Below are 19,650 nucleotides of genomic sequence, written 5' to 3' on the forward strand. Positions count from 1 at the left end.
GATCCAGCTCCCTCAGGTACAGCTCCGGGTGAACAGAATCTCTGACATTGCTGTTTATGTCTATCAGCTAGGGCTCCCATACTGGACCAGATTAACAGCCCAAATCAGGAACTGATATTCTAGGAGGTCCACCTGACCAACCTTGTTACAATCACTACATCCCTCCCCCTCTAAGTTCAGGGATATCAGCTGTTTTTTTCTTTAATATAGCTCTTCCTGGGATGTCTTAGCACCAGGTCAGGTTCACTAACTCTGCCTGTCTTACAGGCAGCAGTAGAATGCCTCTTGCGCCCAGAACATCTCGGAAGAAATTCATTTTCCTTTTCAGGCAGCAAAGGCATTGAGAGGGCGCTATCCACCTGTCTCCATCACAGATTCCAAGGTATATTCAACACGTGACAGAGTGGGAGAACCCACAGACTCCGCAACAGTTGGAGACGCTGCTCAGGAGCCGGACACATTTCACTCCTGCTCCATTTGCCAGTTTGCAGTTTTTACAAGGTCCATGTGCTTGTTCAGGAATGTCGCACCTACTCAAACTTTATATGGTACTGGACCCAACCCAGGGTTGACCATGGCTCTTGTCCATGCAGGCCCATTCCTGTGGTTTCTAAACCAAACTTTAATCCCCACCAAGGTAAACCGTTTCTCTCACTCAGATTAGTCTTCTGTCCAGCACTAGCCTTCCAGATGCCGTTTCGCTCAACGCAACCCCACCCCACCCACCCCCAGGTCTGGAAGATCAGATTTAACCTGTTGTGGAGTCTTCTCCCCATTAGCAACTCGGCTGGAGTTATCCCTGTAGTTGCGCAGGTGGGGGCGGTGCGGGGAGTGGTCTTATAATCAAATAGGAACTGGGATAGTTTGGTATCTAGTGAAGCTGTTGGCTGTTTCTTCAATTCTCCAAAGACTATGGTTTGGCTAAGCGACCATTTTCAAGTCTGACCTTTTCTTGAGAGTTGACGCAACGGTGCCAGGATGGTGGTCAGGCTATGCATGAATTTTCTGTGGTGGTTCACCAGCCCAAGGAAAGACCGAAGCTCCAGTACAGACGGGGGAGCTGGAGCACCTCTGATTACCCTCGGCTTATCCTCCAAGCGGTGTAACCAAGCGGTTGACCATAGCCTAGCAGGACACTTGGGGTGTCTGGAACACACATATTTCCCTTCTAAGGTATTTGCTCAACTGGAAGAAATGTCTAAGGACCACGTGCAAATTCTCTAAGCGCTCCTTACTCGACTTCCCTGTTATTAGGGCATCATCCAGATACACAGCAACCTGGGGTAGACCCTATAAAACGTTCTTCATTATTATCTGCTAAAAACTTGCACAGTCTGATTACACCCCAAATGTCAGCCTCATATTTGGGTACAACCCCATATGGGTGTTAATTGTAGCATACTTCTGGTAATCCTCTTAAAACCTCAACTGTGAAGAAACAGCTCATGTCCAGCTTTGTGAAGGACAGCGTTCTCCCACCCCTACCAGGTCTGCTTATAAACCCACAATGTCAGTATTTATCCAACTGCAAGAAGCAGTTTACGATTTGTTTGAAATCCCCACAAAGGCAACCTGAGCCATCAGGCTTCACAATTGGTACGACAAGTACTGACCATTCTGCAAACTGGGCTGGTAACACATTCTTCTGTGTTACTGCCTCTACTTTTACCCATAAGGCAAATGGCACCGGCTGGGCCTTGCAGAATCATGGAATTACTTCTTGGTCAACTTGCAGGGTGGCCTTGGCTCCTTTGACAGTCCCTAAGCCTTCCAAAAAATCTTCTGTGTGGTTAATTAGGACTTCACTCAGGCAGTCATTTTCTACTCAAAAGATGTTAAGTCAATCAAGTTGAATCTTTTTTAACTAATTTTGGCCCAAGCCTTTTACTACAATCAGTGGTAACTGAACCAGCTGCTTCTCATGACAGACTGGAACCGAAGTTGTACCCTTAATCCGTAAAAGTTCCCTGGTTTAGGTTCTTAGTCTAACTATGATTGAGCGCAAACTTAACGGTTGCAGTACACAGTGAGTTTTGTTAAAGACTGGTCCTACAGTCACTGAAATGATCGCGCTAGAATCGAACTGGGTGACCATTTAACCAGATGCTTATTTTGACTGATTATGATTTGGACACTGCTAAGCAATATAACTGTTCCAAACCAGATGTAGATCGCCCTTCCAGGGTATGTTTTCTCTTGGACATCCAACTCTGAGTTATCTGACTCATTTTAGGTCTTATGCGACTTTTTAAATGTGTCAAGTCTGCATATCAGCATCAACTACAAAGCCTTGCCCACCCGGATCCTGAAGAAAATGTTAAACTGTTTGGCTAAGGCTTGGCTTTGAGGTTTTGCTGTGGGTTGACCTAGAGTCTCTCTGTTCTGGATATGGCCTGAGTGAGGCTATGTAATTGCCTTCATTCATGTGCTGTTCCCCAAACTCAGTTGGACTGGCGCGAGTGCCCACTTGCATTGGAATATCCTGCAACTCATGTACTCTACTTGCCACATTTTTCAATGACAAAGCCAATTAGATCCTGTTTTAAGTCCAGCTGGGTTTCAGGAGTAGGCAATTTTGTATGGTAACATCATTAATCCTGTTCTCGTCGCCACTGAAATAACTCCACAGAGGGCCGGTGTCCCATCACCAAGTCACCCTTTATTTACACGTGGAGAGTCCTTAATGCTGACCCAGCTCCCTGAGAGCCAGCTCTCAGTGAACTGGACACATGCTGTTTTTATCCGTCAGCGGAGGCTCCCTGATTGGGCTGGATGAACAGCCCCAATCAGGGAACTCACATTCTAGGAGGTCAAACTAGCTGATCTTGTTACAATCGCTACATACCTATATCCTTGAATGGTGATCCCTGGTTCTCAGTGTCAGGAACATGCTTCCTGTTTTAATCCTGTTCAGATGTTATAGATTTCTATGAGATCCTCTCACTCTTCTAAACTCCACTGAGTATAGTCATAACTGATCCGGTCCTCCTTCATACGTTACTGCTGCCATGCCAGGAATCAGTCCAGTAACGCTTTGTTAGACTCTCTCCAAAGCCAGAACATGCTTCTTCAGATAAGGAGACCAAAACTACACATAATACTTTACATGTGGTCTCACAAAAGCCCTTTAAAATTGTAGTAAGACAGTCCTACCCTTGTATTCAGATCCTCTCGCTGTAAAAGCCAATACAACATCTGCTTTCCTCGTCACCTGCTGCTCCTGTGTGCCTACTTTTAGTGACTGCTGTACAAGGACAGCCAGGTCTCAGTGCACTTCCCTCTTTCCCAACCTAATACCCAATCAGATAATAATCTGCCTTCTTGATTTTGCCACTAAAGTAGTTCCTCTCCTATTTATCCACATTATACTTCATCTGCTATACATTTTGCCTACTTATTCAACTTGTCCAAATCACACTGAAGCACCTCTGCCTCCTCCTCAAAGTTCACCCTCCCACCCTGTTGTGTGTTGTCTGGAAACTGAGAAATATTCCATTTTGTTCCCTCAACTAAATCGTTAATATATATTTTGAATAGCAGCACCCCATGTACTGATCCTTGCAGTACTGCACTAGTCTGTCAACCAATACTCTGTCAGTACAGCACCCACAGGCTTATGAGCTTTAGTTTTATATTGTAGACTCTTATCAAAAGCCTTCAAGTCCAAGTAAACCCTATGAATTAGCTCCCACTTATTATCTCTCCCTGATGCATCCTCAAAACAAATTCTAGTTGATTTGTCAAGCATGATTTCCCTTTCATAAATACTGACTCTGATCCTGTCACTATTTTCAAACTGCTCAGCTGTTAAATCTTTTATCATGGACTCCTGCATCTTTCCTATTTCTGATTTCAGGCTTGCCGATCTAGAATCCCTAGTTTTCTCCCTACTTCCCTTTTTAAATAGAGAGATTACATTAGCTACCCATCATTCCATATAAGCTCATGAAAGATGATCACCACTGCATCCAATTTTTCTGGGGCCAGATTGTAGATTCAGGTTCTGGTGATTTGTCAGCCTTTAATGGCATCAATTTCCGCAAAATCATTTCTCTACTAATACGGAATTGCTTCAGCTCCACCGTCTCACCTGACCATGTGTTACCCAACATTTTTAGTCTCCTTTGTGAAGGCAGAACCTAATCATGTATGTGATTAATCTGCCATCTTTGTTACCCATTATAATTTCTGTTTCTGACTGCAAAAGGGCCTACATTTATCATTTGTCTTTTTCTCTTCACATACCTTTAGAAGCTTTCACAATCACTTTGTATGCTCCTTGCATTCTTACTCTTGTACTGTATTTTCCTCCTCCTAATCAATCCTTTTGTCCTGCTTAGCTGAAGTCTAAACTGCCCTCAAACCTCAGATCTGTTGCTTTTTTTTAAAAGCCCATTTGTCTGCCCTTCCTTTGGATTTTGTACTATTCCGACTTTCCCTTGTTCGCTATGGACAGGCCATCTTTCCCATTTTGTTTTGAGCCAGACAGGAATGAATAATTGCTGTAGTTCCTCCAATTCACACTTCAAATGATTAACATTGCCCCCTTTCCACCACCAGCCTTTTAAGTAATGTTCCCTTATTGATCACAGCCTTGTTTAGCCAAGGATAATTCAAGTCTAAAGATAACTGATTAACGTGTACATAAAAAGTGACAGCCTATTCAAAACTTTTCTTGGTTATTACTGAGAATCAGAAAGCATTTACATATAATTTATCCCAGAGATTAAATAGCAGCATAAGAGTTCAGATCAGGGTGCACTAAACAAGCTACATGAACTGGCCCCTTCTCACTTAATGTGTCATGTTTAGTTTTTGCTATCAAACCCAGCAACTGTACTAGTTTCTGATGCATAAGTGATACAAAGCCTGCCACTGATTTCGCTCCATCCCAATGTATTCCACACGTTGAAAATATCTCGATACATTGCACTTACATTGATGATAGCATCTGTCTGAATGTAGTCCATGTCTGAATCTCTGAGACCCAGCTCTCGTCCATCCCGCTGAGCAGAGCTGACAATTCCAGTTGTTACTGTATTTTGCAAAGCGAAAGGGCTCCCAATAGCAACTACAAATTCTCCTGGCCTGAGGTCAACAGACTGACCTAGCAATAGTACCGGCAGCTTTTTCTGCAAAATATTAAAGTAAAGCTTAGAACACACTTTTACCAAGTGGCATTCTGTTGTTCAGGCTGACATAAAAATAGCCTTCAACATTTTGGGTCTGGTCAGCCTTCCCCAGAACTAATGATAGCTCGGAAAATGTTGGTTTATATGCAGAAGTTAGGGTAAGGAATGGGGTAGGAAGTAAACGATAGGATAAAGGATAGAGCCCAAAGAGAAAGAAGGGCAGTTGGATAGACAAAGGAGTTGATACGATCTGGCTGGGAGGGTGAATAGTTGTTGATGGGGACTGTTAGTGGCTACAAATAGGTAGTGTGTAATGGCATACCATTTGATAACAAGGCCTGGTGTGTGGGGTAGGGGGATAGGACATGGGATAGTTTTGGATCTCAAATTATTGAACTTGATACTGACTCCAGAGGACCGCAGGGTTCCCAAGCCGAAAATGAGGTTGTTCTTCCAGCTTGTGTTGAGCTTTGCTGGAACACTGCAGCAAGCCTGAAACACAGATGTTTGTCAGGGAACAGGGTGGTGTTTTAAAGTGTTTCAGAGATAGTAGGAACGGCAGATACTGGAGAATCTGAGATAACAAGGTGCAGAGCTGGATGAACACAGCAGGCCAAGCAGCAGGGGTGCAGGAAAGCTTGACATTTCAGGCCTGGACCCTTCTTCAGAAATGGGGGAAGGGGAAGGGGGTTCTGAAATAAACTGGAAACTCGGTCTTTTTGGTGAGCAAAGCGGTCACCCAGTCTACGCTTCATTTCATCAATGTAGAGAAGACCACATTATGAGCAGCGAATGCAGTAGACTAGATTCTGGGAGGTGCAGGTGAAGTGTTCCTTCACCTGGAGGGTATGTTTGGGTTCTTGGACAGTGGGGAAGGAGGATTCAATACTGAGTTCAATAATTTTAGGGCCTAAACTCTCCCATATCCTAGCCCCCTACCCCACACACCAGGCCTTGTTATCACAACGCCTGCTATTACCTATTGTTAGTCACTAACAGTCCCCATTAACAGTTATTCACGGTCCTGGCCAAATCAGCATCAACTGCTTTGTCTATCCAACTGCTCTTCTTTCTCTTGGGACTCTATCCTTTATCCCATCATTTATACCCTACCTCGTCACCTCCCTACCTTCTGCATATAAACCAACATTTACCCAGCTACCATCAGTTCTGAGGAAGGGTCACCAGACCCGAAATGTTAACTCTGATTTTTTCTTCACAGTTGCTACCAGATCTGTTGAGCATTTCCAGCAACCTCTGGTTATGAAAATTTATTCCTGCTTTTAAAATAAGACTTGATTTTGTTTGCCATTGTCTATCCGGAGTTACAGAAGGAAACACATTTAAATTTGGCTAAATTTTAAGACTTCAAAAGAAACTCTCCAAGTTGTTCACATGCTGAGATAACAAAGTGCAGAGGTGGATGAATACAGCAGCAGCAGAGGAGCAGGAAAGCTGACGTTTCAGGCCTAGACCCTTCTTCAGAAATGTTCACGTGCTGCAATATTTTGCATTTACTAAAGTTATCCCAACCTTGTACCAATGGAAACACAGATATTTGGACATTGAGTGCACCAACTGTGGCAAAAATTGATCTTGTGAAATAATTCAAGGTCAGTTAATTCGCTTCGTATTTCTACACTTCTGGTGAATATCTTGAATCTAAACGATAGCTATGGCAGCAGCAAAATCATGCTACCGAAATGACACCCTTCCAACATACAGCTGTGCCTCTCCCCTTTGAAAAACAGTGCAAAAGCAGCCTCAATGGAGCTAACAAAGCCTTAATTATAAGATGTCCCTGTGATCAACGCAGTAAGGAATTTGTCAATCTTAGAAAGTATGTCAAGGTATGTGCATTTACACACTGTTCTATATTTTTATGCACTAAATAGTTCCAGGACCTGCCCAGTTCCCTGACCTTCAATGACACGAATGACACCATGCAGGAGTATTTTACATAACATTCGATGGACACACAACAGATCTCAGCCTGATATGTTATATCTCACCATATACAATAGAAGTGTGTTAAGCCCTGCAATATTAGCTCCTTCGACATCAATATTTTCTAACCAGGAATTGGGAGTCCTAGCTTAAAATTCACTTGAAGTTAACATGCTGGTTCGGTTGACAGTTAGGAAGGCAAATCCAATACTGGCATTAATTTCAAGAGGGCTAGAATACAACTGCACAGATTTACTGCTGAGGTTGGTTAAGGTTCTGGTCAGGCTGCATTTGGAATATTGTGAGCAGCCTTGGCTCCATATCTAAGGATGTTCTAGCTTCGGAGGGGCTCTACCGCAGTACTGATGGAGTTTGGGAGGATAAGGGAGGATCTCGTTGTAACTGCTGGCAGGTCTGGATAGAGTGAATGTGGAGATGATGTTTCTACTTGTAGGTGAGACTAGGACCCAAGGGCACAGCCTCAGAGTGTCGGGATAACCCTTTAGAACTGAGCTGAGGAAGAATTTCTTCAGCCAGAGCGTGTTGAATCTGTTCTACTCATTGCTGTGGAAGGCTATGGAGACCAAGTCATTGAGTGTATTTAAGACAGAGATATGTGGGAATTAAGAACCTAAGGGAATCAGAGGTTATGGGAAGAAGGTAGGAGAATGAGGTTAAGAAACATTTCAGCCTTGTTCAAATGGTGGATCAGACTCGATAGGCCAAATAGCCTAACTCTGCTCCTCTCTCTTATGATGTACTCAGAACTTGTAATATTCGGCAAGAGACACCTTTCTATAATGATGCATTTTACTTTGGATTTGGATGTCTTGCTGTTTAGGCAACAGACCAGAGACTGGTTTTGCAATCTAGGGCAAAGCAAGCCACAATAATTTAACAGCCTGTTTTACACTCTGCTCCATTCTTTTTGACACAGCAGTCATTCAAAAGCAGAATCAGGGGGTTGCAATACAAACTGTCAATTCTCTACTGCTTACCAGAAGTCAATTTCACCCCACTGCTTTTATCCCTTTTATGTTCTGAACAAGCACAGCATATTAGAACAAAGGTCCCTCTGGACCCTTCTCCCATATAACTGTGTAAAACTTCCAGAAGATAAGACTAAATTTGCATACACTGCCTTTACATCAGCACTCATTAGCAAAGAAATCGGAAATAGAAAGATGGTTGACATAAGAAATGGAATTTGTTGAGGAGGGTGGTTCTCTCAAGTTTGTTGGTTAAGATATTTCAAGCACGAAGCGGACTCTGTTGGCCTGGTTTTGGATCTAACCTGCAAGGACTTGACATTGTCACGTAAGTTCTTCAGTATTGGTAGTATTTGTTGAGATGGCCAAAATATGTTGAAAAAATGGAAAAAAAATTAAAAACAAAAAATTTAGTTTCCTGGCTTTTAAAATTAACCAAAACAGTACTTGAGATTTCACTTACCTTAGGATTAATCTTTATCGTTGCTATGTCTGATTTCTTGTCAATGTCTTTTATTGTTGCTTCATAGTTTTTTCCATCATGTACTTGCACCTTTAATTGTTGTTGACCTGACATTACAGTGTTGCTGGACACTACTACGTGAGCATTAGTCACAATCAGCCCACTATCTGTTATTATAAAGCCAGAGCCACTAGACAATGGGATATTTCGTCTCAACAGAGGATGCCTGTATTTGTGGAGAAAATTGAAATAAGGATGACAGATCCTCTACACTCTTCAAAGTGCAAAATAAAAACTTTCATTGCCAATGACATCTGTGTTCTTAAGCGCATTTTAACTGTCACAATGTTACTTTTCCTACGAGTTATTTCCAATTGGTCACTGCCTGCCTTCACAATAGAAAGCTATGACCTATACATAGCTGTTGCAAGAAAAACAGATGTCTGTTTGTAAAGACTGGTGCAAAATATTATGGTTGAGCTTCAAGAGGCCAAAAATAAAGTTTTGGAAGTCAATAATTTCTTGCACTTTACAAGGTAAACCCCCAAAACTTCTGAATCAAACAGAATCAGTCATCTAGTTGTTAGTAGGCAAATGATTGACAAAATGATTTCAAGTTCCAAAATGATTGTTGAAGAATTTTAATTCCATTTTGAAACTTAGAAATAAAGTGATGGCATTCATAAAAGTGAGTTGGGAGCTATTGTTGTAACAAAAACCTACTGATTCAATGAAGTTCTTTAAGCCAGAAATATAATGTTTATTCTTGAGTCTTGTACCACACCAACATGGTACACTAACAGTTCAAGAAGTTGAACATAATCCTCTTCTCAGGAGACAGCAAAGAATATTTGTGGGCAATGCCCATTTGTTGGCAATGCCCATGTTCCAAGTAGGATGCTTTAAAGTTAAATGAAACCAGTCATGATGTATAGTATCTTACATTTGTAATACTCCACATGTATCATTCTTGTCAAACTTACCTTAAAAATAGCTCTATGTGAACAACTGCAGGAGCAATTTTCTCCACCACATCAGCTATAAAATTAAATTTATATCTCGGGCTGTTGGGATGTGAATGACCTATACTACGCAGAAGAAATGATGCATATTATTTATAAAATTTGTAACATTTAAAACCTGATACAATCATATAAATAAATTCAGAGTACTGAACTCAATTTTGAAATAGTCTCAAGCATACATATCTAACTTTCAGAAAATATCATGATAATAAAGTTTAAAAGACCAACATTAACCACTTTTAGAGTAAAAAATTATCTGAGTTACTGTTTATTTATCTAAGGAACTATTCTGTTTTATGCAGCATTGACAAAGAATATGTCAAGTGGCATAAAACAGTTCATGGTTATGGTGATCCAAGCATAATTCTGGATAATCACCATGATTAAAGGACGTAAGTGCATCGGTAAGCCTCAAGAATGATCAAAATCTAGAAAAAAAAATCATTTCTTTCCATGCAGTAGTGGGTATGTGGAACATACTCCAAGAGAAATGGTTAGAATGGTAATTATCTTCTTTAAAGAAGTCCTAACAAATATCTGGTTCAGATTTAGGATCGGAGGTTTAAAGGACAAGTACGGCCGCACATAATCAAATATGCTACAGTGTCGGGTTTCCAAAACAACTGGTGGCATGGAAATGTCATCTTTGTACTAGAAATAGTCGGTATCGACTACAGGTCGGAATGTTAGTTGGATGTCTTCACATTTCACTTGATTCACCTTCATACAGTGGTGAAACTTGCAGAGAAATGTTATCTTTTAAATTCTCTTAGCAACAATAATGCCGTGCAATATATGTGCATAAATTGTCTTTGCGTACTTTTTTAAAAAATGCTGTGTTGATAAACTTTATGAAAATGCAAACATTTTATGAAATAAAACTATTTTTGTCAAGTTATTTAAATCAGATTTGTTTGTCCTTAGTCAAATCCCTCAAGTGAAAATTATACTGATGTCATAGTGTTACTGTAACATAGAAGGAGGCCTTTCAGCCAATTCTGTGTAGTACAATCTAAACAGTCCCATTCATTTCTCTACTCTTATCCTCCTGCAGGTTTAAGTTTCCATTCAATTTACTTCTGAAATCACTGATCATCTCCACTATTTTCAGGGGTAACAGATTCCAGGTGATTAACTTTCATCACATAAATAACTTTGCTTTTCTTCTCATCCCCACTTCATTTCTAATCCAAAAGTTTAAATCTGTACCTCTTAGTTTTTACACCATAACCTAATGGAACACCTTGTCTTTCTCTACTTATCTAACATTTTCACAATCTGACACATCCAAATCAATCTCCCCTCAACTTCCTTTGCTCGAAGGAAAACACCTAGCTTCTCCAAACTACCCCATCGAAGGTGCGTCATCCCTTAAAACAGCCTTTGAAGAGCCATCATGACAGGACCAATCACAGCTGAAATTAGCATTGTTACAAAGGAAAACTGGAAGTAGGATCTGTAACTCCCGGATGATTCACACTTTTCTGGAAGTTACACACACTGAAATGAAAAATGGTCTGTCCTGAGAGATACACAGATGTGACTTTTATCAACTGCTGTTTCTGAGCAGCAAAGCAGACACAAAACAAAAATGGATTTGGAAGGGAGAACTTGAAGGCACTCTGTCAGCCTGACTGCCTACCTGAAAAGATCAATGCTTAGTACACAAAAGTGCCAATCTGAAACAATTCCCCTTCACTGTGAGATCAAGGATGTCTGCAATGTCACCACTCCAGAGGAAAAAAAAAGACTGGCCGAGCCATAGGGATTGAGGTTTCCTGCAATGGCTTTTCCAAAAGACAGCTGTGACTGCCTGCCCCTTTGAGGCGAGCGGTGAAATAGGCTCCCTCCTCCCCCACCTAGTTTTTTGTAATGTGCGTATGCTGGGTTTTGTGTCCTTCTTACTGTTATTAGGAAATAAAATACACTCTCATGTGAGAAAATCTTGGAATTAGCTTTTCTTCACATTTCTTCTTGTCGATCAAGTTTAATCAAAGGGTGATAGTTATGAGCTTTATAGGAAATTAAAATACTTGCCGTGACCAGCTTGGACGAGGAGGGGCGATGTGGGATTTAAAGAAAGAAGAACCAATCACCCCTCCTCAATTCCGATATACCAGCACTGGGCCCAGCACATAGTGAGCACCATTTCCTACTATCCTTCATAATGAAGCACCACTTACCATGATAGTTTTCTTTCTATCCTGTAGCCCCTTTTTCCTACATCTATGTTGACATTGACCCTCCTGTTCCATAAGCTTCAATTCCAGTCTTCTCCCTAAAAGTCACCACTGTTTTGTTACAGTTTCTCTATCACTCTTCGGTTAACTTTGTCTTAGCTGGATTGTCTAACCTGTTGTTCACTTTTTTGCAATTTTCAAGTTCTACTTTAGACTGTCTCTTATTCTGCTCCATTACTGATCTAAATCTTATGATTTGTATTGAATTTTATTCAAACCTATTCATCCCTAAAGAGACTTGGTCCACCTGGCACAACTCATTGTCAGCAGCAGATCCAGCAATCCCCCCTCTCTCGCTGGACCAAGAACATACTAGTAAATGTAGTTATGAATACCTTTCAGAAATTTATCCCCATTACCCAAAACTACATTACATTATTAAACAGTCCAAAATCTTCACAGATTTTACACAGCCCTAGTTTGTTGCAGACCTGCTCTTCTACCTCCTCTGTATTACTTGGCGACCTATAGAATAATTCCAATAATATGATCATACCTTTCCTCCTTCTCAATCATAACCAAATAGATACTGTCCTTGACCATGAAGACATGCTCTCTTTCCAATACTACAGTATGTCAAAGGCCTTTTCATTTATAATGTTTTCTGAAGATTTTATGTACTTGTAGACCTCTCCTTTTATCCATGATGTTATCTGTAGAAGCCATAGAAAAATTTGTTTGGGCAAAACAAATTTTTAAACGAATAAAAACAGGAAGTGCTGAAGAAACTCAACAGATCTGAAATCGTCTGCAGAGGGGGGGGGACATTTAATCAAGTTCACCACGACTCTTCTTTTGCAGCTTCAGAGTCTTTAGAGTTTATGGTCAGATTTCAAACCAGTGGCGTATGGGTGTTGAGATATTTTTAGAGAAAGGGTTAAAAATTAATTAAGTCAGTCTTTCCAGAAGCATGGCTTTGGGACCAAGGTGTATTAGAGCGCCAGTGGCTGTAAGAACCTCAGGAGTATCAATGGATGTTTATTTATATTGTAGGGGCTTCTGACAGGAGAGAGAAAACCTAAGTTATTAGCTGCTGCACAATCTAGCATTTACAGTATTTAAAAAAAAACAAATAAACTTTTGGGTTCAGTTAGAATGAAAATGGCTGGACTTAGGAGATTGTTCAGAGTAGTTAGGAAATAAAACTATTTCAGTAAAGAGAATGGGTTGCATAGCTTCCAGACGAGGCATGCAGAGTATTAAAAGCCTGTGAAAGTCTAAGCTCTTAGTTGTGAATAGTCAAAGTAAAGACCTCATGGTTCACAGGACAGGTTCTGAGAAGACTGGATGGGCTAGAAAAATTGCTCTGGATTTTGTTTAATTGTAATGTGGTGGTGTTACGGAGTTGATAAGATTTTACTTATTTTACTGTGTGTTTTGAAATCTTTTAATCTGTGCTGTATTTAGATAGCATGAGTTTGGTTAATTTTAGTTTTATTTATTTTATGTACTACACTTCTGTCTTAAAACCAAATCTGCAGCCCAATGTGCTTACACTTCAGTGAAAAGAAACCATGTTAAGTTGTGAAAAAAACAATCAAGCCAGATTTCATTCTGGGATCTGACTTAACCCACAGTAACATGAGCTGGGATCATAACAAAATACTACCAAAAATCAAAGAACGGTACATCAGATTGCTTATGCACTTAAAAAAGGCTTGTCAGTAAGTCCAGGCACCTCCTCTTTAAAGATAACACATTTATTTGTATGAAGCATTCAATGTGTAAAATTAACTCAAAACAATGAATTCATGAGTTTTCTCAACAGATACTAAATGGAGATGATAGCCAACAGATCTGTTTATTAAAATTTAAATGTTATGCCATGATGCTAGCCCAGCAAAACTTAAATACCACATAATATATTTACTGCTCAGCAATAAAGTAAGGACCAAAAAAATGTAACTGCCTCATGGTATGACCAGGCAAATGTTTTAATCCCATATTTTAAAACCTGTCATTTATGAAAAACGTTGAAGTGAAAACTGCTGGCAGATGATGCTCTCCATACTTAAATACTGAACTCCAAAGCAGTAACAATTCCACCCAATAGTCCCTGAGACATTGAGGCACGGGTACTGTAGTTTATGCAAATTCTCCATACTCTTCAGTATTCAAATATTGTTATGACTACTATTTATAAAGGTGAACCACAAAATTATGGTGAATTTAATAGCTTTGCACAAGTTAGGTCTTAAATTTTCTTTTACCTGCACCAAATGTGCAGACAATATCAGGCTATTGTTACTGAGGATATCTAAGCTGAACCCAATGGGTTCACTTGGCACACAGGTATGTTTTTTCAGCAGGGGTCATAAATCAATAATTACTGGCTGAAAACCACTCTCTGACTTAGTGGTCCTAAAATCAACCGTAACGCCTCATTCAGCTCCCCAAAGAGATCAAGATGCATTTAACTAGGTCACCAGAGGAACATTATACAATAACTGTAACATCTGAAATTTAACTATTCCAGGCCTTGAGTTTCATTTTAAAAAACAGTTTGAGGTTTCTAGGAGTTCAGTTTTTGTTTAAAAAGATGGCTCAGCCGACTTGAAGATTCCTCAAATATTACTGTTCTCCAATAAAACTCAATGTTTTCTATCTCTGTATAGATTATATCATGGCTTTCTAAAGTCACTTGGTAGTTCATGTATGTAATTTTAAATGCTTACAAGAGTAAAAGTGTAAGGTTTATGGATTCTTTGGTTATCATAAATCACAATGAAAATTGAGTTATAAATACTTTAAATATGAAATTTTCTTCTTTAATCACTTGTTCATGTGATCTGTATACTTGTGCTTCAGCCTACTGACAGAGGTAATGATTCTTGTACACCGTTGAAGTTTTGTTTAAGACTTGACATTTTACATTAGCGTTCTGTAAAAGGGAATTGCTGCATCCATCCAAGCAATGTACCATCCTGATTTGGGATTATACCACCGTTCCTGCATAGCCATGAGGTAAAATTTTGAAATTGCTTCCTTCACAGCACTCTGGGTATAGATACACCATACGGACTGTTGCAGTTCAAGATGGTAGCTCTATCAATCCCTTAAGAGCATTTAAGATAGGTAACACATGATAGCTATGACACCAATTCTTCACATCTCATAGGTGAATGAAACAAGAGAATTTTATGATTTCCATTACAGTGGGAATAGTCGACAAGATGCTCCTTGGTTGTGGATGCGAATGCCAGGGCTCCAAAATGAGAACTACAATCAGCATTAATGGACAAAGGACTCTTATTTAACTTAAACAACTCTAGGTCATGATATAAAAATTAAAATGCAACATTTGTAAGTGCTGATTGCAATAATCTGCAAAACAAACAAATTGAGGTCAATTCAGAAATACTGCACTGTCAGTCTCTTGACAGCCTACCAATTTTCAGAAATGTAGTGATTTTGAGGAATTTTATTTTAATTCCTTCCTGGGATGTCAGCATCAGTGGCAGCACCAGCATTTTTTGCACATTCTAATTGTTTTTGAGAAGGTGCCACTGCCTTCTAGAGCTATGCGGTGTAGGTCCATCCATTCACATTTCTGATCCAGCTACTGTGAAGCAGAAATGGTGAGTGGGCCAAGTCGGGATATTGCATGATGTGGGAATACTACGGGATAGCAGGCATTCACCAGTCAACGCCAGCAGTTCCTGAATTGCTGGTTGGATAATTATTGTCAGTGTGTTCCCACTGAGATTAATAGAAACACTAAGGGCTCTAGCCAGCAGGAAAACCCTGAAGCAAAAATTAATGCTTTGAAATAAGTGTAGTGGAACTCCACTTGAAGGACAGAAGACAGGTTCGACCAGTATGTGCCATTCGTGACATTCTACCTGCTTTTCCTTTTGGATAATCTACTATAAGCACTTGCACCCGGGTAACTGTTTCCAACCACAACTCGGCAAATTTGCTCTTTGAAAGCGCAGCGAGCAAAAATATAGCTCAATGTTTCAGCAGCAGATTTTTCTGATGAGTAATAATCTCAATCGTATCCCCTTACTTTTGGGACCTTCTCCAGCCACAGAACCTGCTGAGATAACCACACGCCTCTAATTGCAAACTGGAGATTAACTGGTTACCATGCCTTCAGTTGCCTAGATTCCAAGCTCTGGAATGCTTTTCCTAAGCAGACTGGCTTCCAAGTTTCTTACAACTTCAAAAATACTTCACTGATTGTAAATCACTCAAACATCTAGAGGTTGTGAAAGATGCTACGTAAATGCAGGTATTAAAATTTTCCAACACACTTTCGTCCTTCAAAAGGCTTATCAAATTTGCCTCTGACCAAATGCCTGGGTGTCACATTTTTTGTTTTGTAACGCTTCCATGTAGCAACTTTGGATGCTTTAGCAAATCAACAAGGTGCTATAAAAATGCAAGCTGCTCACATTGAAACATTACACACTGCAAACTGGTTAGAAAACAAAAGCCTCCAGCTGATAGCTGGCAAATAAAAGGTTTGTAAATAATGATTTCAGGTAACTGTAAAAAGTTGCAATTAAGGCCAACTGTTGCCCATTATTAAAGGATTTGTTTACCTGGTTTACAGGCGCCCTTGTGAACCTGAACGATGGGTGGCAGTCTGAGCTGCAGAGCTCTCCTGCTGACCAACTTGAGCTTGCACACGTTGTCATAGGTCTTGCCGTCGCTGCCGCACACTTTGTAGTTGGACTTGCAGCGGCAGATGCCCGGTCCTCTCGCCAGGCGCTTGCCGAGGAGAGACTTGCACTGCATGCCGTCCCCGCAGCCTACATCGCCCGGGCTCCCGCAGCGTTGTCCCTCCCCGGCCGCGCACACCAAGCAGCAGTGACAGGCATCGTGCACATAACCATTCAAACAGCTCGGGCTCGGGCATTTGGACACATCACAGCGCGGCGAGCACTGGGGCTGCTCTGGGGAATCTTCAGCAGCAGCAGCCAGCCCATTGCCCACTGTCTGCAGGAGGCAGCTCAAGAGGAGAGCTGCAGAAAAACTCGCCATTGATGCAACGCCAAACTCAATTCATATACAAAACGCATGCAACTGATCAATTCCAAACAGATAAATTCAGTTAAATTCCGAGCGTAAAAGGATTGTTATTACAAGCAGAGAGAAACACACTTACAAACCTATCCTTAAATTGCAACCGCTTAAGTTGAACGCTTCAAAAGTATTAAAAGTTTACGGCATGAAAACGGCACAGAAAAGTAATTAACAATTAAGTGAAAACGGAACGCGATAAAGATAAACCGACTGCACGAAAGTCTGTTGGAAATTTTAGTTAATCTGGTTTAGCAGAACCGAATCAAAACGGACAAGCACCTCTACACGGTTGACTGAGTGAGAATGATGTGCAAGACTGGAAAGCCAAAGTAATAAGGAAAACTAGATTTTTTTTTCCCTGTGACTCACCACACTCCAGCCAATGTGGAGGAAACTGGTGTAGGTCCTAGCAGCTGTAGTGATCCAACCCACACTGATAGGGTTCACTTTTGGGGGGAAGGGTGGAAATGTCCTATTTAAACGCGTTGAATCTCCCATATTCACAATCCACACAACCTTATTCAGTTTTCCAAAACATTTACTGTAGAAGTCAACTTCAAATGATTCGTACTTTAAAATAAAACTCGAGGAATTGGAAGCTTATACATGCCTGAATGTAATATTCACAATAAACAAATTAGTGTTGGATACTGGTTACATTTTTGTAAGCAAATTGACCTGTTTTGTAGAAACTTGGCTCTAAACCATTGGCTGGTTCTAAAAGTTGGTTCAGGTATGACAGGGATGTTTAATGTTTAGTTAAAAGAAAAAAAAGAATGAATTTCTTCTTCAGTTTCCCCATCTTACAGCCAGTACTTGTCTAAAAGTCACAGAAGGTGATACACAGTTGAAAGGCTGAGCTTTCAATACATATGTTAGAGCACCAGTGTCTCTGAAAGCGTATCTGTCCAGCCAAGTGGATCAATAGAGAACCCATGAGGAAGGTTTCAGGCCAATGGGAGGTAGAGGAGGCCATTAATCTTTCTATGAACATGGCCCTGGCATAAAGACTCATGCTTCAGGATGATTCCAGGGATCCTCTGGAAACCTTTTTGGGATCTTTCCCAGTCAGTAGCCTATCACTGCATCAAGCAGGTGATGAATACTTTGTGGAAATACATAATCAGGCCAGTCAGGCTGTGTGTGAAATGTTGGATGTCTTTGGATATAGACAATACTCGATTGCAACACCTGTGCTACTCGGTCTCCTGCAGAGAAGTTAGATGTCCATCTGAATAGGACAGGGTTCACTCTCCAAAAGTCCAATTCATTTAAAACCATTCCAAAAGGATCCAGTAGGTTTGTGTTCAGATCCTGTAAAACTGCCTAGCATTTAAGCCACCAAAGCGCTTAGAAACTTGGTGATAGGAATTTGTAATCTGTGTAGTGAACTACAAGGCCAACCACTGCAGCATAGAAAACTCATTTGCCTTCTGAAAATTAGGTTCTGATGCCCTGGTATATCTTGGGGAGCCCTGCAATGTGCCCCATTAAGGGTCTTGTGGATGATGGTAGTATGTTTCTGCCCTGGCACTCGAGAAAGGAGCAGCATTGCAAAATAAAGACCAAGTTGTGTGTGCCGCCTCCTCTTCCTCTGCAGAAGAGTTGCAGGAATGATGGAAACACGCCAATAAGGCTGATGTCAAAGGGAAATGACGAGCCAAGGAGATGTGCAATTCATTTATAAGCGCACATTTTTCCAAAATATATTTGCGGAAATGATTCAATCTATCCCCTAAAGTAACCTTGGTGGCCTTTCATTGAACTGATATACTGCCACAATCATTATGTTAATCCAAGATAAACATTCACCATTGTATTCAATATGTTTATCATCTTTTTTAGCTTTCAGTTAAAGGGTTTACATCTGATGACAAAGTGTGGAGCTGGATGAACAAAGCAGGCCAAGCAGCATCTTAGAAGCACAAAAGCTGATGTTTCAAAAGCTAGACCCTTCTAGGGCTGAAACGTCAGCTTTTGTGCTTCTAAGATGCTGCTTGGCCTGCTGTGTTCATCCAGCTCCACACCTTGTTATCGTGGATTCTCCAGCATCTGCAGTTCCTATTATCTCTGATACATCTGATGACAGATGGTTGCTGTAGAAATGAATAGATAAATCATCATATGATGCATTATAAGATCTTGAAATTCTCACATACAGTTAACACTTTGACATTCAGCATACAAGAATCATCCAGTGATATCTCAAGTGCGTTAAGGTGTCTTACTAAACCCTTCTGGATGCTCCTGTGTTGAGCTTTCGTGTTGTCTGCAGTTACTAAAGAGGCAGACTGCTTGTCTGTCTTGATCCAATGCATGGGATGGCCATGATGCATGGCCTCTGGGATCTTCAGTTCCATATCAGGGCCATATAAGGGAGTTGCCTCAACTTTGCAGCGGCCTTATTTTTAAACAGGGCTTTATGAATAATTTGGCGTAATTATCAAAGGTGCCAGATCAGCCCTGTCAAAATTGTGAGGCGCTTTAGCTTCCAGGGGCTTCAGGCAGACGCTCGTCTACTTTGTTAAGGTCATTTGCTACCAGCCTGCTCACTTGAATTGCTTGAACAGATGACATTCTCTCAATGGAGTCAAATAGAGCACAAACTGTAAACTATAAATGTCCTGCTCAATAAATAACACAATAAAAACATTTTCTCGAACCAAAACATAAAAGTCACGCTGTCATCTTTGTTTGAAGGCCATTATCACAAAGGATAGGTGAGGAAAAAGGGTCAACCCCATAAGAGCTGGTGCCCTGGCTGTGATCATCCCCACACCCTCAACCTAAACCCACTTACGCCAACGATATGTACCAGCAGCA

General features: G+C 40.7%; 1 protein-coding gene across 1 annotated transcript in view; it reads right to left on the reverse strand.

Annotated features, from left to right (window-relative positions):
- LOC125458046 (serine protease HTRA3-like) overlaps positions 1-17,156 on the reverse strand; it is a 39,024-nt gene extending 21,868 nt beyond the window's left edge. The window contains exons 1-4 of the mRNA XM_048542932.2: positions 16,344-17,156; positions 9,515-9,614; positions 8,532-8,757; positions 4,938-5,132 (exon numbers count right to left, since the gene is read on the reverse strand). Of these exons, the coding sequence (XP_048398889.1) occupies positions 4,938-5,132; positions 8,532-8,757; positions 9,515-9,614; positions 16,344-16,785 (963 nt within the window). The 5' untranslated portion in view covers positions 16,786-17,156. The remainder of the gene's footprint in view (positions 1-4,937; positions 5,133-8,531; positions 8,758-9,514; positions 9,615-16,343) is intronic.
- Positions 17,157-19,650: the final 2,494 nt, after the last annotated feature.

Source organism: Stegostoma tigrinum, chromosome 1 (assembly GCF_030684315.1).
Source record: "Stegostoma tigrinum isolate sSteTig4 chromosome 1, sSteTig4.hap1, whole genome shotgun sequence".
Taxonomy (NCBI): Eukaryota; Metazoa; Chordata; class Chondrichthyes; order Orectolobiformes; family Stegostomatidae; genus Stegostoma; species Stegostoma tigrinum.